The following is a 22,829-nucleotide window of genomic DNA, read 5'->3' on the forward strand; positions in this document are numbered from 1 at the left end:
TGGTCTGCCCATTCCAGGTCCCCTGAGCAGATAATGCTGCATCCTCAGCTCCCACGCTCTCCGCCCTCAGCTCCCTCACCCTCCATCCTGGCTGCTGTGCTGTACATTATTTCAAAGGAGCACAGCTGGGTGCTGGACTGTAATTTCTCATGCAGCTCAGATCAGGTCCATTAGTTTATTTGAAGGTTAGGACCAAGACCATAAAAGTGCATGAGGAGCTAATAGACAGACTGGTGTTCCTGCTGTGCTCATGGGGGCTTGAACAAGGGAGAAAATAGCCAGGCACATCCATATTATTTTCATCTTTTGCTTCACGATTTGCAGGAGTCTCATTCATAAATGACAAAGAAACAGCTCCCTGCTGTGAGGTCCTCATACCACAGAGAGCTGTAATGAGTTTGTAACAAGATGGAGATAAGGAAGATTTTTAGTGATTACTCAGACAAACCTCTGAGTGCAAATCAGAGATGTGCTGAGCAAGGGGTATATCTTTCCATCACTCTCCATGGCTTAAACATCTGAGGATACTTAAGGTATTCTCATGGTATTATGTAAGAAGAACTCAGTAAGACAAAAACATCCTAAATGCATCTTTATGGATTTTTTGCCTTCACTGTATGTCAGAAACTTTTGTAATTTGATGGCCACCAGCAGTAATTAATGGCTAGCAATATGGCTAGGGGCAATGTATGTTTCAAAGTCAGTATCAGGAAAGCCTCCATGATCTGGAAAGTCTTTGGCTGTGGAACTGTCTCCTTGCAAAATCACAAACAAGTATTTTGTCTATGTGCTCATTGAGGAGCTCCAAATAAATAGCTGGAATATAAATGGAGTGAAAAACAGGAGAATATTTACCTCAGAGTGTGGTGCTAAACTGAGGTTTAAGAGTTGTTACTGTTTTGGTCTTTTATGATAGCTTCAGTATATTTATATTTTTCATAGGTATGCATATATATTTGTGGAGGTGTATACATACATATAAGTGCTCCTGAAGGAAATGTTTTATTTTCATTTTCTTAGAAGCATCAGGTGTATTCCGTGTTGAATCTTAGCATAGGTAATATATATCCAGATATTAAAGTAACCATGGCAAAATAAATAAATATTTCCAAAGATGACTCCTGTAACTCATTGACTGCTCTTTCCAAAATGTGTGGTTATGAATAAACCATTTACTTCCACAAGTATATTCTCTGCAGGATTTCAGGTACAAAATAATTAAAAGGTCAGAGAATTACAATAAACAGGTTTACTGCATCCCGGTATAACATAAATCTCATTTCTATTTGTCTTGTTCTGTCCTTCTTAATTAAAACATCAGACCACACGTACAGTCTGGAGCAGCTCAATTATGAAAGGTTAGATCCATCAGTTTATTCCTGATTGGTTTATTAATTACTGGCCTTGACTTTTGATTCAAATCAACACTCTTTCCTCAGGATTAAAGTGCGTATTTTGTTACAAATAATATACTGCACTTTTAAACAAAAATATATTGGAAACATTTACAAAAAAGCTTCCACTGGACTTGACTTTGATGGAATTATGTTGGCTTGTGCCATGAAGTCTGACTTTCACACGTGATCACTGGCGAATTTCTAAAGTCTTGTTACTGAATCCCTTTAATCCATAAAAGGAATGAAAAACATGCTGAGAGCTGAAATTCTGTTTCAGTTTTGTAAAGATGTTTCAAATACATAATTTTTATCCATGGTTTTCAAGATATTTAAAAATGAGACTTCTGATGGTTCTGTGGAAACATTTTGTTTGCAAACCTGCTGTATTGTGCCACCTGATGTGCTCCAAAGAAGTGGAAGAACTTTTGACGGTAAATCTAAGCCAGATCTGCAGAAATGACTAAGTTGTGCCTGGAGACACTGTGGATGCTGTTAAAGACAAGGTATGAAGGGACCCATCCATTAAAGATAAGACAAGGCAGGAGTTTGCTCTTCCTTTGTTATTTTACCTAGGTACTTCAGCAATTTGGATATTGCATATACATGAAAGCAGTGGCAGTTAAGAAAGGCTTTATTTATTTACTCCAGCAGTAAATGCATTTCTCACCTAGTGGGAAAGGGCAGACTGATCCTGCTTTGCTGAGCTACTCTGCTTTAGTTCATGAGCTCTTGGGCTAGGTTCCTGTCCCCTCTCCATCAGACGATGGACACGCTACCGCTGGTCCACCCACAGAGCCTGGGGGCACGTTTCACCCGATTTGACTGACCCTGAAAGGGGAAAAAAAAAAAAAAACCAACAACTTAAAAAACACTCAAAGCACTACAAGTTTAGGCACATAATTATCTTTTCAAGATTTGGCCTGAACTGATCCCAGCCCACGCTCCTTCCTCTCACGCTGTCGTGACAGGATTTCAGTCAGAAACACGCGGCTCTCTGACTGCAGGAGCTCGAGTGGCGGCAGGAACCCCCGGCCCGCCCCTCACCGCCGAGCCCCGGACCCCAGCGCAGCCCGGACCCCAGCGCAGCCCGCCCCTCACCGCCGAGCCCCGGACCCCAGCGCAGCCCGCCCCTCACCGCCGAGCCCCGGACCCGCCCCTGGTGGCCTCCCACCGCGGCGCCTCCGCGGGGAGGGGATCGCGGCGGAGGGGCCGGGCCGGGCCGGGCCGGGGGCGTTGCGGGGGTCGGGGCGGGCCCGGGCGCGGCTGCGGGGGGCGGTGGCCGCCCGGCCCCGGTGCGTGCGGCGGTGCCCGCTCCGCTCGCCGCGCTGCCGCTCCGGGGGTCGCCGCTCGCCCGCCGGCACCCCTCGCCCGGCGGAGAGGGTCGCGGAGGGCTCTCCCCGCCATGGCCTTCACCTTCGCCGCCTTCTGCTACATGCTGTCGCTGGTCCTCTGCGCCGCCCTCATCTTTTTCGCCATCTGGCATGTGAGTACCCCGGCCCCGCAGCCCCCGCGCTGGAGGCGGCTCCGGCCCCGCTGGGGAGGGTCGTGCCGTGAGGGAGCGGGAGCGGGAGCGGGGCGGCGGCGCGGGCTGAGGCGGGGGGCAGCAGCCCCTCACCCGGGCACCGGGGCGCAGCGTCCCGCGGCGGGGCCAGGACGGACGGAGCTCGCCGTGAGACCTCTGCGTGGGGGACGGTGCTTATTGCATCGCTATAAGCGCAAGGAGCCGCGGCCACGGGTCCGTGACGGCTGGGGCTCTGTGACAGCTTGGCCCCCGCTGCCGGGAGCGCTGCCCCAGCCCCGCGCTGTGCCCGGCCGGGAGCTCTCCAGGTAACAACATCTGCTTCTCCTGCCTGAGAACAGAGCGCTGCGAAAGGGAAACCGCCCCGTACCTGATGAAGCAGATACGGTGTTTTCCCTTCAGTAATTACTACATTAATAACTTCCCCAAAAGTCGGGGTTGAATGGGAAACTCTCTCATCCTTCTGATGCGTGACCCGCATTTTGTGGTCCACCTTCATTAATTTCACTCCACAGGGTTGGTGCACGTTCCTGACTGTTCACTGGGTGTCTGTGGTAGGCGTACGCGTGTAACTCAGAAGATGTGAAATCATTCTACTGCATAACTTGCAATTCTTTTGAACTGCTACATATTCTAAAATTAATTATGTTTTATGTGTGCTACACGATAACTCCGAATGCTGTAAGCATTCAGGATGGAACAGGATAAGTTGGAAAATACAGCGAGTCTTATAGATGCTTCTACAGCTACCTGATGGAGTATGATTAAAAGAAAAACACTCCTTTGATTAACAAGCAAGGGAGATGCAGGATTTATTTTTATTGAAAGTAAAGCTTCTAGCTTAGTTGTATTAGCAGTATGAAAGAAATCCTTCTGTTGTGAGAATGCTTTGAAATTTAATTATTTTGTACTCTTCATGGGACTGTTATAAGTTCTGGGGTTTTTTTATTAAGTAAATCACAAAGGTGTGATGGTAGTGCCAAGTGCTGCCATGATGTCAAGTACTGCAAGGCTGGAAAGGATCTCCAGCAGCCAGCTACTGCACTACTCTGAAAAAAGGAGTAGTAAAATTTAGATTATTACTCATGTTTTCTCTCCTCCTCTTCTGCAAACCTTTAGGTCTCCAAAAGTGAGAATTCCACAGCTTCCTCAAGGGGCTTAGAGTTAGAAGTGTGTTCTCCTTTGAATCTCTAGCTACAAATTAAACTGCAGCAATTTTAATGGTTGTTTTATATATTTGAAGTCTGTCACTGTGTCCTCATTTTTTTGGGTCTGGAGTTGCTGTCATATGAATTCATAAAGGACTTGTAGCAAATCTGGCAAAGTATTCTCCCATAAATGAGTGCAGTTACTGCAGATTTACTCTTAGTGAAACATTTTTTTAACTTTCAGTCTATAAACTCATGAAGAGCAATCCCTCAGTACAAGAGCACTATAAGGGCGACTAGGAAAGAATGTCTTTTCTTGATACATATATGTTTATGCTGCATGTTTCTTACACCTGTTAAAAAGCTGTTGAGGGATTGAAAAGGAAAACGGCTGGAAATGCTCTTCTGTTGTAAGAGAGAAAGAATCGGCACTATCTTTTCTAGTAAATAGAAAAAAAATCTATTAAAATATATAGTTTGTGAAGGAAAGTCATAGAATGACAGATTTAACACCCTGACAAAATAAACTGTTAGGTGTACGTGTTATCCACGTACACAGAACGCAAGGATTTTTATTGTCCTTTCAGTAAGAACTGGTACAGTCTGGTTTCTGTAAGTTATGTATTGAGTCATAGGAGTTTCTTTTACCTTAAGCATCTCAGTTGTGAAAATCTTCCCAAGAAACAAAACTCCTACTCCTTCCCTGTGACCTGATTTTTCTTCCACTATAATATACTGGTAAGGGACAGTAAATATATTGTACATAGGTTCTAATAATGGCAGTGGAGTGTTTCAATAATTATATTTTCCTGTTTATTTTTTTTTTTAAGACATTCTGTTGCTAAGAATAAATCGATGAATAATCTGAGCATCCCATCACCTCGGAAGATTTCTGAGAATTTATATTTTGTAAATTATTTTAAAGGGTAAGAAAAAGCATTTGGACTTGATACTGTTCTAACCTGAAGCTGAATGAGGTTTGGGCATATATTTGGAATGATTTAACAGCAGATCAAATAAAACTTCATTTTCTTCCTGCAGGCAAGTCAGATGAATTATAATTTTCATTTATATCAATCTAATAGGTTCAATAAAAATTGTACAACCAAAACAGAGAGTAAGATGAGGATTTTTATTTTTGGACACTCTGCTTATTCGGTGCCTTTCTTCTAGGAAGTTAAAGACTGTCTATACATCCCTGTACTCCTTATTCTTTGGAAGCAGAGAGAATGAAGCTGGTCAGAGCATTTTAAAGAAATCATAAACAAAACACACACAGTCCTCCAGATACCTGGAATATATTATAATTTTTTTCCTGCCTCTGAGTGATTGTTTGTATAGGTAGCCAGAGGTCTCTGTCATAAAAAAACTCCAACAAAACCAAATTAGATACTACCAGAAACATTTGTTTAAACTCTGCACAAGAGTTACCTTAATGTATTACTGCTGTAATTTCACTCATATGTATTAAATGGAAGAAAATGTACTCCATGTACTACATTAAACCAATGTGACACTGTGGTACAGGAATTTTTAAAGCATTTAGGTTGTTCAGTGACCACATTACCTCTAGCTGTAATGTTACAGTATTAGAAACACCATGTAGAAGTTCATGATACAACTAACAGCAGAACTTGGTCTACTAATGACATCATTTGGTATCCTCATCTGATCTTGTTGTAAGCTCAAGAACAGCATTAGTCTTCCTGCTAACTATCACAGACACTTTGTTTTCTGTCCTCTTGTTCTTCTTTATATACAGCTTTTTACTAATCAGTTATATTCCATTCCTAAAAGATCTTGAACTAAGATTTTAGCTTCGTGTTAGTATTGAACTGAGTCATGTCTTTTTGAACTCCCAACAAGACTTGACATACCACATTCATTTCTAGTGTAGCTCCTCTAAGTTGTGTCTCGAGTGAAGTTAACTGAAGCTGACTAAGTTGTGCCTTATTTGTCCTCAGTTAAAAAGGGATATGCTTGTGTTGAGTCCTGCAGCACTAAATTCTCTTACAGCATATTGGTTTTGAGTAATCTGAGTCCTTTCTTTATGGTGATATTTTAAGATGAAAAACTTGCTTTGAGATTTGTTATTTAAAAGAAAGCTTTAAGAAAAGATCGTTTCAAAGTGATCCATCTTACAATACCATGGCAAAACAATTAATAAATACCAAGAATGTTATTGTTAAAAAGAAAAGGATTTCCCTGGTGGGCCTTCTCTTTTTCAAGTCATACAAACATATCTTGGCATGTGACTGCTTCATAACTTAAGGATTACCAGAAAGTATGAGGGGTATCATGCCAGTGAAACAATTGGCAGAGCCAGCCTGAGAAGTTGTACCACACTGGATGCTTTTTGGAGTATTTTGATATAGTTGTGAACACAGATGAATCCAGGAACCACTCTTTGGCACAAGAGCAGTGTGTGTTGAAAGTGATGGCAGCTACTTGAGCCAAGGATAAGGAGAATAAAGCAGAATAAAAGATGGAACTTTTTTGGCTTATGCCCCCCACAGCACCTTATTCTTCTTTTGAAGTGTGAGGATAGTATTAATCTTGATAAACTACCTTAATATAACTTTGGCTTCACTCAACAGTTACAAGTTCACAAGTATAATTAAAAACAGTGGTAGGCAGTGATAGAACAGAATAATATAGGCTAAGATTAACTTGTAATTTTAATCAAAGCATCCTTTTTTTTTGCAAACATCAGGGAATGAAGCCCTTGGAACCTGTATTCAGTGTTATTTCTGCTAATGGCTTTGTGTGTTATGTTTAGCAGACACCTTGAGTTATCTATGCCTTGTTTTCTCATTTGCTAAGTGTGAATAATGGAACTAAACTGCAAGTACTGCCTGTCACTTTATTTAAGAGCTATTCCTAAAATTCCTTTGCTTTCTGACAGAAGGTGCTATAGACATATAAGATGTTGCCACTTCTGTTTTTCATCACTGTACTGATGTGGACTGTGTTTTATTAGCACTCAAATTTCAACAGCTCAGGTAAAAAATTCAAAACCTCTCAAAGAATTATGGATGTGGAATTTGGTGAGTCTTTGGCTTCTGACTTACTTAGGCTCCCTCATAAAATTCCTCGCCTAATTTTTGATAAATTGTACAGCCTTAATTTTGAAGATACATAAAAATCACATAAGCTTGGTTTGATAGCAAATTCAGTCACAAACTGTGCTGATCTATCAATGTTCTCTGTGTATCTGTATCTTATTGTTTCTGTAACTTAGGTTTGGAGGAGAGTTCTGCCTTACCTGGAACCTGTAAAGAGATCTATGATCCAACTTGAGCCTGTGCTTCTCTCTGGTGAAGGCTCCCAGTCATCTCAGTTTAACCTCTTTGCAATGCTTTAGAGCCTGTCTTGGAAAGAAAGTAATGTCCTTACAGACTTGTGGTCAAGCCTGAATTTCTTTCAGATATTGAAGTTCGGTACTGTTCTTTAATGAGTCATTAGTGCATTTCTCTGAGAATGTTGGATAATTATGTGCTTAAAAATAAAATCAGATTAAGGCTTGATGAAGGGGAGCACTAATGCTGTTGCTGTATGTTATAAGTATTTCTTGAAAATGTCTTTTCTTGCCTAAGCAGCTAAGCACATTGTCCCTGAAGGTTTTATAGTCAGGACAGTTTAAGGAATGAGTCTGATATTTCCACTCTTTTTAAAGACAGAGCACAGCCAGATTGCCCTGGCTATAACATAGCTTGACAGTTCCCTTACAACTTTTCTTTCAGAAGTTTGTCACATTAATGCTGACAGATATTAGGCCAGGCAGCACAGGCTGTGGAGCAAACTCTATCTTATATATTGGGGAAGAGGTATATCTCAGTTTAGTAACCTTGCCGTGCTCAAATAATAATTAAAAAAACCATAGAAGTCTATGGACTCCAATACAGACTTAAATACTGTGGAAAGATGAAGCGAGATCTCTGTGTATGCTTGAACTGTCATGATGAGATTTATTTGGAGAAAGATTTTAGATTGTGTGTGTTTGCCACTGGCTGTAATTCTGGATGCCTCACAAGTCACAGTGACTCCATTATCTGTGTAAAATAAATTATTCTGTGGAGTCTCGTGCCTCCCACAATATGTGCAGAGAGCTATTTAAATGTTATTTGGTTGTCACATATCAAAGGGGTTTTTGGTCTTAGGATTAGTTGTAAAATCTACTTACTAAGGGGATTTATATCCAAATTGGTAAATAATGTATTTCTAGTGCTTTTAAATAACTGCTATGCTTGTTAATAAGCAAGGCAATATAGCTGTCAAATTTTATTAGACTGTGAGTAAAACTCTTAGATTGAGTCGGAGCTCATTACATATATTTGTTTATTCAGTCACCACATACTACATTAAATCACATGAATTCAGCCCTCAGACCTCTGGCTTAGTGGATTACCCTCACCCCAACATAAATATCCTTTAGGCAAAGTATTTTTCAGAAGGAGGAAGAAGCTCAGCAGAGAACGTTTTCCATACAGATAACAGACATCTCTTTGACCCATTTCTCTTTGTCAGTGCCTGTGACATGCCCCTCATTTATAACCAATGTGGCTGCTGACAGCTGGAGGTGACTCTACCAGGCAATAGAGGTCTCACTTAAGTTGTAAACTGGGGATACTGGGAGGCTTAGTCTTCTGGTGATGGTAGTTTGAAAAACACTTCCAATTTCTGTGGAAACTAAATGCCTCTCCCACATGAAACAGGTAAGAATTATTATTATTTCTACTCTAAAAGAGTAACTTAAAGTCACAGGGCAGAGTCAGCTGATGGCGTAAAGGCAGAAGAATGTCAAATACTGTTTGATTTACTAGGTCACCTTCCAGTGTTTCACAGTTGGAAGTTCCCTGTTAAAAATTCAGCTTGTGACCATGATGGTGTGCAGAGAGCAAGAAGCAATTTTATTAACAGAACAGTTCTTGTGTTCTTTGATAGTTATTACAACTTCAGAAGTGTCCTCTACTTCAAAAGTGTCCTGTTCCTCTTAAAAGAAATAATAAAAGGTTCATAAAATAATTTTGATTGGAAGGAATCTAGTAAAATCTCTTCTTCAAGGCAGGTGTGATTTCAAAGTTAGGCCAGGCTGCTCAAGGTCCTGCCCAGATTGCTTATGAACCCTCCATGGGTGGAGAGATGAAACACTGCCTGGATGGATGAGGGGAGAGCAGTGGATATTGTCTATCTAGACTTCAGCAAGGCTTTCCTCACTGTCTCTCACAACATCCTCGTAGGTAAACTCAGGAAGTGTGGACTGGATGAGTGGACAGTGAGGTGGGTTTGCAGATCTCAGGGAGCTGTGATCCATGGCACAGAGAGGCCTGTCACAAGTGGTGTCCCTGAAGGGTTGATACCGGGCCCAGTATTGTTTAACTTAGCCATCCATGCTTTGGATGAAGGGGCAGATGTATCCTCAGCAAGTTCACTGACGACACCAAGCTGGGGGAAATGGGTGATAGCCCAGAGGGCTGTGCAGCTTTCAGAAGGACCTTGGCAGGATGGAGAGATGGGCAGAGAAGATCTGCTTGAAGTTCAGCAAAGGCAAATTCAGGGTCCTGCACATGTGGAGGAATAACCCTAGGCACCAGGCTGGGGGCCAACCTGCTGGAAAGCAGCTCTGTGGAGAAGGACCTGCCAATCTGTTTGGACAATAAGCTGTCCCTGAGCCAGCAGTGTGTCATTGTGGCCAAGACCAATGGTATCCAGGGATGCATTAGGAAAACTGTTTCTAGCAGGTCAGGGTGCATGATCTTGCCCCTCTACTCAGCCCTGGTGAGGCACATCTGGAGTGCTGTGTCCAGTTCTGGGCTCCTGAGTACAAGAGAGACACAGAGCTCCTGGAGCAGGTCTAGTGGAGGGCTATGAAGATGATCAAGGGACTGGAGCATCCCCCTTCTGAGGAAAGGCTGAGGGAGCTGGGGCTGTTCAGCCCTGAGAGGGAACCTCATCAATGTCAGTGTCTGAAGAGAGGGTGTGAAGAGGATGGACCAATCTCTTCTAAAGTGGTGCCAATCAATAGGACCAGAGGCAATGGGTAGAAGCTGATGCACAGAAAGTTCCACCTGAAGATGGAGAACTTCTTTACTTGCAGGTAACTGAGCACTGGAACAGATTGCCCAGAGAAGTTGTGGAGTGTCCCTCACTGAAGATATTCCAGAACCATGTGGACACAATCCTGTGCCATCTGCTCTAGGATGACTCTGCTTAAGCAGAAGGTTGGACCAGACACCCTACTGTCCTTTCTGACCTGATCCACTCTGTGATTCTGCATGTCTGAGGACTTGTTCCAGTACTTCACTCATTGAACTGTGAACATTGTTTTTGTACACATAGGTGGAATCTCTGTGGTGCAGCTTCTGACTTTTATGTTGTCCTCATTGTGCATTCCCCTGAGAAAAGTTTTGTTCTGACTTCTGTGGAACCCAGCCCGGGAAACTCAATGCAAGATCATGGAGCAAATCCTCCTAGATGCTCCTAGATGCTAAGGCACATGGAGAAGAAAGAAATGGTTGGTGACAGCCAGCATGGGCTCACTGAGGGCAAGCCACACTGAGAAATTTGGTGACCTTTTACAACAGTATTACAGTGTTGGTGGATGAGGGAGGATCAACAGGTGTCATCTGCCTGGACTTGTGCAAAGCATTTGACACTGTCCTGAATGACATCCTTGCCTCTAAACTGGAAAGACATGGATTAGAGAGATGGGTAACTCAGTGGATAAGGAATTGACTGGATAGTTGCACTCTCAGAGTTGTGGCCAACAGCTCAATTGTTCAGACCAGTGACAAGTGGTATTCCTCAGGGGTTGAAATTGGAACCTGTGCTGTTAAACCTCTCTGGTTTAATATAGGAAGTGGGACCAAGGGCACCCTCAGTAGGTTTAATGACACCAGGCCAAGGGGTGTGGTCAACACATGGGAGGGAAGGGATGCCATCCAGAGCGACCTTGACAGCTGGAGAGGTGGGCCTGTGTGAGCCTTGTGACATCCAACAAGGCCAAGGACCAGATCCTGTGCCTGTGTCAGGGTAATCCCAAGCACAAATACAGGCAGGGTGGAGAATGGATGGAGAACAGCCCTGGGGAGGACTTGGGGGTGTTGGTTGGTGAGAAGCTCAGCATAACCTGGCACTGTGTGATCACAGCCCAAAAAGCCAAACATGTCCTGGGCTGCATCAAAGGAGCTGTGACCAGCAGGTCAAGGGAGGGGTTTCTCCCCCTCCCTGTGCTCTCCTGACACCCCACCTGGAGTGCTGTGTCCAACACCGGAATCCCTAGCATCAGAAGAACGTGGCTGTTGGAGTGGGTCCAGAGTAGTTCCACAAAGATGCTCAGCAGTTTGGAGCACCCCGAGAAGGCTGAAAGGATTGGAATTGTTCAGTCTGGAGAAGAGAAGGCTCCAGGGAGACCTTACAGCACCTTCCAGTACTGGAATGGGGCCTACGAGAGAGCTGGAGAGGGACTTTTTACAAGGATGTGTAGTGAAAGAACAAGAGGGAATGGCTTTAAACAGAGGGTATGTTTAAATTCAGAGAGATGTCAGTGCACCTTGTGAAGGCAGGACAAAAGTCTTCACATTTTTCTCCGCTTCCCATTGAAAAGGTATTGCTATAAAGCACGAATTTATTTTAGGAATGTCATTGTGTAAAGTTACATTAAAATCACAAAACATTTACAACGGAAGTAGGTTTTCTCAGCAAGATACTGCAGGAGTGCTGAACTTGTGGCTCCATTTTTGATAATGTGAACACATGAAGCAGAACGTAAGGGAGATGAAGAAGTAGTGCCATCACTGAGCTCTCCCATTGTACACAGCTTGCAACTCCCTCACTGATATAAAAGGTCTTGTAAAATCTGAGTTGGTTTGGGTCCTTTTGTATTTCTATGCTTTTGCAGGTCATGTCATATTCTAGCTGTCAAATACAGGTTGGGTTTTTTAAAATATATCCAGAAGTCTAAGCACATTTCTGGAAAAACCAAAGCTTAAAGAATTAAGGAAACCTGCAGTAAAATGGCAATAATTAGTAACTTATAGCCCTTGCAATTATCTCATACCAGATAGCTTGCAAGTGCCAGGCCTTGTTGATACAAGCACCATTTTTTAATAGAATGACATTTGATTTTTAAAATGCATTTAAATGCCAACCATCTCCACTCTGTGTGTGAGTCACAGTTTCAAGTGTGTAATTGTTTAGTCAATCTTCTGTTGCATTATTATTTTATCACGCTATGAGTTTGGGCTAAATAGTTTACATTGTATCACCATCTAACTAGAAACTTCTTCATACATTCACAGAATGGGCATTTATAAGCAAACATAATGAAGGCTCAACTAAAATCAATTTGATTGCATGTGCTTCAGAGTTGTTCTTCCCCTCAGTATTATATAAACACTATTAGCAGATCCTTTAGAAAATTGATTTGCTGATCGTCCAAGTGACAGGCCTGTTTGGAGCTATGCTGAAATGTATCCTTATCCTTAATCATGCTCCTGTAATTGAACTAAGGAGTTTTATGAGAACATGGCTGAACAGATGAGGATTTTTTTTGGGTTGCTGTTTTTTCAATCGCAATTTTTGGTCACTTCTACACCTTGCTGTGTCCCTTCCCCTTGCTTCTTTTCTGCAGCCACAGCTCCAGCTTTATTGCTTCTCCTTGCCTTAGCCCTGCAAACGCAGCTATGTGGCTGAAGGCTATTTCACATATGTGTGTATGTGTCTTAGTTATTTCCTCCAAGTTCTGCCTGGCCTCTTTTTGGCACAGAAAACTTGGGAAGATCTTTAATGTGGTCATCCCTGCCTGATGTTGCCTGCATGAGAAGAGCCCCGGTTCCACTGTCCAGCTGGACTCCTGCTGTGCCACTGACAGTCAGGAAGCACAGATCCAGCAGAATTTCTGCCTGCCACAGTCGTCTTTCTGAGACAGCATTAGTAGAACCCCACTGCTGAGTGGGTAATGGGGAATAAAAATGATGTGGGAAGGGGGAAAATAGAACTGTGGGTGGGAGGACTTCAGGGAGAAAGATGTGAAGGAAAGAGGAAATGAGAGGAAGAAAATCCCTGAATGAGCAAGGGACTAACAAGAGGGAAGATTGCTGTGTTCTCATTGTCATTTGGGAGGCAATTATTTGAGCAGAAGAGGCTGCCTGAATCCAGAAGGTATGGTTAATTCAGGTGGTGAACGTTTTTGGACAGCCCGTGTCATGAGTCTTCTGTGTGGGTATGGTGTAATGTGTGACATGCTTGAACAGATTCTTTAGTGACAGAGCCCAGATTCCTTTATGTGACTCCTGGATTTTGCTGAATGTGCATAAATTGCTGCTGGCAGGAATGGAGAACACGGGAGAGGGAGGAAAAAGTGTCAGCAGCAATGAGAAGCCTGAGAGGAAAACTAAGGAGTGTGTGATGGAAAGGAATATAATGATTCTCCCAATCATGTATCAGTGTAACAGAACTTTAAAATATCAAAATAATAACTTGTAGCAATATGTAGGAGTCTTTGGAAGCTCAAGAAAAGAACAAATTCTGTTGTGGTGATAAGATTGGATACTTGCTTAGAGACAGCACCAGCCAGCTGGCCAGTCTCTCACCCATGACTTTTATCTACTGATACTGAGAAGAATCTTCTCTTTTGATCTCATTCTCTTACCATCTTCTTTGGGGCAAATATTTTTTTCTAGTTGTACCTATTTTGGTACATTATACCATCTGTTTACTACTCTTTCCCTGAATTTATTCTGCAGAAACAGCCTGTTTATTCCTAGCTTTGGATTATCAGCTGTGGGCTGTTAAGTAATAGAAAAACTGCCTCAGTTCATTTCAAGAATAATTTATGAAGATGGAGCTTTGTGGCTGTAATGCATCTCTGTGTTTCTCCTTGCATATACTGTAATTTTGATAAGAATAAAAAGACAAGTAGAAATATTGCATGGTAGCACACTGAATTTAAAGTGAGATCAATTAGAAATTATTTGTAATTTTGACAAAAAACAAGGGCAGAAGAATAAACCCTCTCACATCTATAGGTAGGCAGTTACCTTGCTTCCAGACAGAACAAACCCACCATTGGTCCACTGTAATCCGACCACTTTTCCTCCTGCTTTCTGCACCTGGCCAGCCTCTTGTCCAGGTATTTCACCAACTCATGTCTAGCCTGTCTCCAGTTTGGTGTGGAAAAAACAGGATAGTGAAGAATTTGGCCTGTGCAAGTAGCAGATGTACAAATCTGTAGTGATACATCTGTGATATGGAGGCATTAAGAAAGACATCAGAATTTTTTCATTTCTTACAGTGTTTTATTAGTTGATATGGAATTCAGTATAAACAGAAGCAAAGGCAAAGGAGTGCTGTCTCTTGTGCTGGAAGAAGAGTTCTAGAGCCTCTCCTGGGCATGGATAGAAAATAATACTGCTTCCATCTCCCCCTGCTTGGTTGGGGGATCTGAAAACCAATTCATCTGCACTAAATAGATATTCCCTGAATCAGAGCCACAGATCTGAGTTTGACACCTCAGATGTAAAGCTTGGATCCAAACTCCCATCCTTTCTTCTTGGCCCATTGAAGAGATCAAGACTAGGGTGAAGTCTTGGCCTAACTTTATACATATTCTTGTTCAGTTTATCTGCAGATGTGGTCCTTGTTTACATCCTTTCCAGAAGAAAAAGCTGGTGCAAGAATCTGTATGACTTTGTTATGATGACCTTTGGTTTGCTGAAGGGACTGGAGGAAAGCAAATGAGGAAAGGCTGAGGGAGCTGGGCCTGTTCAGCCTCAAGAAGGAACGACTGAGAGGGAACCTCATCAAATGTCTATCCGTATCTGAAAGGAAGGTGTCAAGAGCCAGGGTCCTCTCAGCGGTGCCAGTCAATAGCACAAGTAGCAATGGGCAGAAACTGATGCACAGAAAGTTCAACCAGACCATGAGGAAGAACTTCTTTCCTGTGCAGTGACCTAGCACTGGAACAGAATGCTCAGAAGAGGTGTGGAGTGCCCCTCACTGGAGATATTCCAGAACCATCTGGACACAATCCTGTGCCATGCGCTCTGGGATGACCCTGCTTGAGCAGGGAGGTTGGACACACTTTGGTCCCTTCCAGCCTGACCCATTCTGTGATTCTGTGATGTTTTTTCTCAGTTTGCTGAATGTGTGGCTGTGACTGGGGGTCCTCGTAACAGATTGCTTTTCAAGTCCTGACCATCAAATCAAGTTAATACCTAAGAAGTGACAGCACTCCCAGTAATAACATGTCAGTTTGATGTCACTGGTGCTCTGAATAACTCATCTTGGGGTTTTGGTGCTGAACTGAAGAGATGAGAAGCGGTTAGATGCTGAAATGTTTAAAAGGTTTTGATCTTGTTATCTAAATCAAAAAACCTGTTTGTTTTATAAGGAATCCACATTCAATACCCCATTGCATGTAGGAGGAGGAGACCATATGCAGGAAGAGAATATTGGCGGCATACTTGTGTCAAAAGTACAAGGAGTGTGGGAGATTTATACTCTGTTCCCTGTTGCTGCAGAGATTCCACCTGTATTTCCCCCAGCCTACAATGATGCATATGAGATTTTGTGCCTTTGGGGCTGGTGGGAAACACTGTCAAATCCTCTCTAAGATTTTAATGGAAAAAAGAAGAGCACACATACAGGCGCTTGGGAATGCCAAACATACCTGCTGCCTTTGGTTCAGACCACCACTGACCCACAGAGTCTTCAGTCAACTGAGGTAGCAGAATTGTTTCTACCACACTGAATGTAATTAAACTGAAGTATTGCATCTCTACATACAAAAGAGTGTCCATTCTGTTCAGAACAACATGCTGTATTCACCAGTTTAGGTGCTAATTGAAAAGGTGGGGTTTTTTTTCTTCGTATTGGTAACAAGTGTTTGTGGCCCAGAGAGGGATGAGTTGTGGGATGTGTTTGATTCACAGAACACTGCTGGTTTCTGAACTGGTTCCCTGTAGTGAAGTAAGGTTTTTTTAAGAAAGAGAAGAAGAATCATGACAACAAAATTATGAAATCCTTCGGGAGAAATCCTTTGGGAGGGGAGGAGGGATGGCAGTCTGGACTTACCTTAAAAATTCCTCCTCCGCTTGCGGTCTGTTTAGAAATGTGTTCTAGCTGCAGGGAGCAAAACTATTAACCTATTTAGAAACAGGCTCTGTACAGCTATATTAGCATCATCCCTCCTGCACAGCTTGCTGCTTGTCTTCTTTCTCTTAACAAAATGCACTTTATATGTGCACAGCTGATTTTTGTCTGGCTGGATTTCAGCTGGTGTAGACTGGAAGACAGTGAGTGGGTATAAAGTTGTGATAAAAGCACAGGTCATCTCTGTCTGTGGTGAATCAGTGGGACATTTGTCTCTCTGCTGCAGGAGGGGGTTGACATCTTTGTTTCAGGATGACTGGGGAAGATATTTCAGTATCTGTGGTGAGCAAGTGAAATCAGTGACCAGAATCCTGTTGTTAGCCAGTAAAAACTGTTTCACCTTGCAGTTAGATGAAATTATTTTTAAAATCCCATTTTGTAGCAGTTGTAAAAATCTGTCAATAGATGCTTGTCTAATCCTTCTGGAAACATTGTGTGCACAACATAATTTTGCAGTTGCTGAGGATTGTTTATTGGTTTTGTCAAAATTAATAGCATGAATTCTTTACATTCAGGAAGCAGGTTGCTTTTCCAAACTGTGATCTGCAGTGTTGCAATAATAACCGGTACCATGGACATAGTAACTTTCCAGTCAAGGCACTCAAAGTTCTGTACAGTGTAGTTGTACTCCTGAAGATAAATTTCTGTATTTTTCACAATGTGGATGCAGTTCTTCATGCTTGTACTTATAGGTGTGGACTGTTTAGGGCGACTGCTGAATAGTTATTCTTAATTCTTAGTGGTTTCCTCTGCACCTCTCTGCAGGCTGGAAATCCGATTTCGTGTAGCTGATGCAGTAATATTACTTTTGTCCATCTGTATAGGGATGGGGTGTTTTTTAATTTTGTTACATTTTCACTTGTATAGTTCTTACCTATGCAGGGGAATACAGAGCTGTAAATATAGCAGTGCAGGCTGGCATGTTTGTGCATACATGCCCTCAGCCAAAGGATTCCTGTATGGATTTTCATCAATGTTTACTTAGAGCAGTACAATTATACCTACATATTTCCATAGGTAGGTAGGAAATAATTTTGAGTTATGTGTGCAGAATTATATATATAAACATACAGGAGATTATGCATTTTTAAATCTGCATATTGGACTTTCCATTGGAAAAGCCTCAGGATCTGGCTTAAATACTTGAGAAATTACATGAAGATTTTCATGACTTAGGTGAGTTTAAGCTTCCAGTTAGAGCCTAAAAAGTTTAAATCATGTTGTCTTAAATGTAGCATCCTTTTACAGACAAAAGAACTTCAGTAAAGAGATATAGACTGAGTGCTCAGGTGCTTGTTTGTGCAGCCCTGGATGGAGCCACATTTTGGATTTCTATGTGGAGGGTTGTTCGATGGTGGCAGCATGTGAAATTCAAGCTAAGTAGAGCAAGGAAATGCCATACAATTGTTAGTGTGAAATTTGACAAATAGAACAATTTTCTACCCTTGAGTGACTTAAAACCATTTGCAACCTTAATCCAAAAAGGCTCAGCTTAAAGCAGTGTTCAGCTCTAGAGATGAACAACAGCAAAATCATCAGACAGAAGTGCATGGTTTCACTTCTCATGTTATTAGTGCACTGACAGTATTCTGTTTCCCCTGAACTTTACATGGTGCAACAATCCAAAGGCTTTGGTTCTTCTGCCATTGAATCTGTAAATAATTTAATTCCTATGAACTTCATGGTTTCCCTTGTATAAAAAATGGCAATTATATTTTCCTTTGTTAAGATCTTCATTGCCTTGGAGGCAGATTTATAACTGCAAAGCACTGTTAGTTATTATTGTTTACTTTTATTAATATGTGGTAAATTAAAAACTGTAATTCTCAGAAAATTAAATACTTTGGGTAGAGAAAAGAGAAGAAAGGAATACTTGGCATCTCACTTTTTTCTTTGCCCTTGATTTGGCTCTGTTGCTAAGGTTCTCATCCACACCGGCATTTCAGATCCACTGGTCGGGGAAGCTGCTGTGTTGCATTGAGAGGTACGATGAAAACCAAGATTTGAGACTTCTTTACTTTTTTAATAGGCGATGCTTAACAAATGGATATAGACAGGAAATACAACACAATAAAAAGCACAAAATTCACTGGAATTTGAGTTGCCTCTCTGTTCATACAATTTTGAATTATCTTTCATGCTTTGTAGCCTTAAGCAGATCAATTCAACCAGAGAACAAAGAGGGATGAAGAACACCTCATAGCTAATTTTCTTGTTCAGGTTCATTTCATATCATGATAAGAATTGGGTAGCAAAAAAAAACTCCATTCTCTCGATCTGTCACTTTGGTGTTGTCCCTGTTCTCTGTAGCTCTTTATGGGCTCCCTCACTCCCTCATGTGAGGGCAGTGACTTTTCCTCCCTTCCAGGTCCTTTTTCATTCCTACCTGACTGACTCGTACCTGACCGACATTTTTTCAGTTGCTGCCTCTGTCCCACAAAATCCGGCAAAGTACCTCTAAACCCACCACAGTACCTCAGCCAATTTGCATCAAAATGGATCAGCTTGTGGTTCAAACACATTTTCCCAACACAGTTAATATGTCTGTGCATCAGTTACTGGGCAGGCATGAAGTTTAGGAGCACAATCTGCTCCTAATCCTGCCTACCTTCTGTCCATGTGCTGATTTACAGTCAGCCTGTGAACTGTGGGCCTGGGAGGGTGCAGGGGGAGACAAATTGTCTAAATGAACCATTAAAGACAGTTCCTTCAATATGGGAGGGCGGTGCATTGGCAGGGTGGTGGCAAGGAAGCATATGTTAGGTGTTACTGTTCTGTTCTGTGGTTGGTGTGGTTGTCATCAAGTTCTGTTTTATCTTAACTTTCCTGAGATGCCAGTAGGCAATAATATCCAACTTCTTTGCTGTCACTGCATTCACACCTACACCAACTTCACTGCCACCCTAAACCACCACATTCTCAATTAAAATATGCTTCTGTAAGAGCTCTGTGATTAAAAAAAAAAGAGATATCATAGCTAATTTCTAGCATCAAGTGAAATTTTCATTTTTATGAGTACAGAAGCATAGAAAAAAAGCAAAATTGATGTTCAATATTATGTGAATACTTCCTTATTCAAAGCTATTATGGTCTCTCTGATAAGCAGAGTGCAGGTAATAAAAACAAATTTTTAAAATATACTTGCAACTGAAACATGTATTGTCATCACGATCTCATTGATGCATTATGTGTATAAATTGGGGCAAACTCCTTGCTGACTTGTACTGGGAGTTTTGAGATTTGCAGATGGTGTGAATCACCAGAGACTGCAAGCAGTATTTTTATAGAACTTTAGTTTTATTAGGTGGAAAACACACACAAGTAGACTTCTCTCACCAGGAAAAAGCATGGCTAGAGCAGAGGCAGAACAAACTTCTTGCAGTGATTTGCAGTGTGGATTCACAGGGAAAATTCCCCAAGACAGAAGGTAGTGCAATATCCACTGTCCATTCAATCCCTGGCCTGTTTCTGTAGGAATTATAAAAAATATTCCTAAACATGATGCACTTCTTCTTTTCCTCATTTTATCAACAGATAACTTGGTGTTCTGGGCTTTTTTTTCTTCAAGTTCCTAAATAAATGTCAGATGGTTCTTGTTCTCTGTCTATGAAACTGTGTACAACATTAATATTTACTAATATAAATAAATTTCTCCTTTTTGTAAGATCCACTTCCTAGCACGTTTCCAAATTCTTTTCAGCTTTGTGACCAGGGGCTGGTCACTTTTCTTTGGAACAGTGTGTTTACTGTGTGGCCTTTGGAGAGATTGGGTTGCTGATGTCCATGAATGTGCATGGTTTGTAGTCCTGATTGCCACCCTCCATCAAATTAGATTGGATAACTAAAAGATAATGAATGCTTTATAAAACACCTTCATTTACAAATGTGAAACAATGTCTTATCTATTACATTGTCCCAAGACAAGCTGAGATGAACTGCTCAGCTCAAGATGCTAGTAAGTGTTGTGGTTTCTGAGCTGAATCAGCCCTTGTGAGTGTGTCCAGATGCTGTCCCAGAGCACTCAGCACTCTGCTCAGTGTGGGAACCAGGCAGCTGAACTGCATCCAGCTGAAAAGGGAACAGGCGGGAGGTTCTTCCTCTGGCTGTGGTCAGAGCACTGCAGCTCCCCTGAGAGCATTGTGAAATACTTCATGGAGACAAGTACTTGGTTATTCAGGGTTTGGATGGAAAAATGGCAGTTCCAGCCACTCAGTGCCCCAGGCCATTAAACTGCTACAGAAGGTGAGTTATAATTGAAAGAGCAAAATGTTTCCTAATTAATTACGTAAACCCCAGTGAGCAAAGCCCAGCTGTATTTTCAGTAATATAATACCATTTGTTGCACAGTTGCTCAGTGTGTTGTGAGCAACTTCTAATCTTAAGAAGCTACAGTTTTACTCAGTTGTGGCTTTAGATTTAGGACAAACAGCATTGTAAGATTTAAAAACAATGAAAAACCCCAACACACCCACTCCCAACAACAAAACAGAAGAAAACCATGTCCCCAAAATGCTTTGCGAGTTTATATTCCTCTAATTCTGAGCCTGCCTATGCTTTACATTTGTTCACTGTAACTGAGAAATAGGAAATAGGAATGTGCTTTTTCATAAATTAAAATAGATATTTTCATATCATCACTATCATCATATATCATCACTTCTATTTATGAGGATACAGCAAAATATAAAATATTATGGAACTTTTTTTGAAATAAATTGAGCAGGATTTATTTTTGTCAGCCTTCTTCCAGACAGACACTGGAACTTTTATTGAAGAAACTGTCCTCCAGTCATGTGTGCTTGAAACCAGACCTCAATCTCTTTCAGGTGTAGCAGGAATGTCTCTTAACATTGTCATAATTTGCAGGCATCTCAAAAGGTTGGTCTGTGAGACTGTTGCATTTACACTTACTGGTTCTGTGAAAACCATGTGCTTAAATACCTGTCAGACGTGTTTCAATGCACTTACGTATAATGCAAGCATAACATAAATTATGTGTCAGCAAATAAAGAGTAGGGAATGTTGGTAGAAGTAAAAAAAAAGGGTGGGAGGGAAAATAAAATATAAGTAAACATAAATGTGCAGTATATTTGAAACTAACCTCTTTTCCATCCTTCCCCCTTTCTGTCAGTGCTGATGCTGATATCCAGTTACAAAGAGATGCCCAATCTCGTGCTCATGTGTAACCCTGTTAGCAGTTGGTCCAGCTGGAGGATATGAAGACCTGTCCAAAAAATATTAAATACAGAGGTGTCATGAGCCTCATTCTTCACAAATGTACTGCAAGCCCCTCACAGCTTCTGTTAGTTGCTCTTTTACCATTGCAGATCTAATTCCTAACTTGGATAGTGCATCCATAGGGAGAAATGCTCCACTTGCAATCATATTTTATAGTTCCCTTTGTAGTTTATTCTGCCACTTTGACTTGTCATAGTTGAATAAATTGAATTCTGTGAAGTGCTCTTGTAAAATGGCACGCTTTTGGTTTTTAAATGTGCTTTGGTGGCATGAATGCAGCATTAGAGTGGGATGAGGAGCGGTGCTGAAGTTCATGGATTGTAACTCTGGGTTTTATTCTCAAGCTTCTCACCAGATTATTATGATTCAAGAGCAAGCCATTTTCAGGTTTTCTGCTCCTGTCTTCCATCTCTGTTAAATGAATGTGTTTTGGCTATGCAGCAGGTCTGTGCTGACACCCAGTTGGTTCTTTTCTGAACAGCCAGGCAGCAGGCACACTGTTACACATCAAGGAATGGCTGTTGCACTCACATACTAATTACCAGACTGCTGCCTTGTGCTTGCATCATCTTTTATTAAGAACAGACTCTTTGATTTATAAAGTGTCTAAAAACGAATCACAGTTTTAGCATCTATTTATGTGGTGCCTGTCAGTGAGCTTTCCTTCCTCAGGTGAAGCCAGACAAAAGCAGCAGAAGAGGTATTACTAGAATGCAAACACAAAGTTAAGAGTGTGCTTTGAGATCTTTGGATGAAGTGTGCTGAGGATTATTGCAGCTGTTTTCTTTCCAAGAAAAAAGTCTTCCAAGAAAGTGCTAGCTCTTCACTGGATCAAACACAAGATCTTCCAAGAAAACGCTATCAAACACTGTTATTTTTATAGACAATTTGTCTGCTGTACTTTAAAAGCACCAGAAATTACCAGGGTGTCTCAATTCATCTGTTAGTGGAGGAAATCTCTCCATTAATGAGGTCTGAATTTCTAAAACCTGACAGAATTTAGGAAGGGCATTTTTGCTCTAGAGTGCTTTACCTCTTGAGGAGTGTGCTTGTTAATGAATAGCATCTTAATGGTGAAGCTGATACTAATTCCCAATTAATATCTGAGGTAGGTTTAACAACTAACAAAAATGTACTGTTTATTTACTAAACCTGCAATGTCATATCAGATGCATCTCTGTGCTTTAGGCAGTTAATGACTTTTTACACCAAATTTGGAGATGTATTCGTTTGTGAAGTAGTTTGATGTCATGTGGAAATCTGAGAAAAGAAATCTTGCTGATATGAGGAAAGAAATATGGAAAGTAGCACCACTAAAAAGGCTATAGATATGATTTTGCAGAGTGACAGATTAATGAGTTTTAGGTGTCATAC

The 22,829-nt window shown here is 41.5% G+C and overlaps 1 protein-coding gene across 1 annotated transcript in view; it reads left to right on the plus strand.

Moving 5' to 3' along the window:
• Nucleotides 1-2,690: 2,690 nt before the first annotated feature.
• CNIH3 (cornichon family AMPA receptor auxiliary protein 3) overlaps nucleotides 2,691-22,829 on the plus strand; it is a 44,696-nt gene continuing 24,557 nt past the window's right edge. Inside the window, exon 1 of the mRNA XM_058835577.1 lies at nucleotides 2,691-2,880. Within this exon, the coding sequence (XP_058691560.1) occupies nucleotides 2,800-2,880 (81 nt within the window). The 5' untranslated portion in view covers nucleotides 2,691-2,799. The remainder of the gene's footprint in view (nucleotides 2,881-22,829) is intronic.

This window comes from Poecile atricapillus, chromosome 3 (genome assembly GCF_030490865.1).
Source record: "Poecile atricapillus isolate bPoeAtr1 chromosome 3, bPoeAtr1.hap1, whole genome shotgun sequence".
Taxonomy (NCBI): Eukaryota; Metazoa; Chordata; class Aves; order Passeriformes; family Paridae; genus Poecile; species Poecile atricapillus.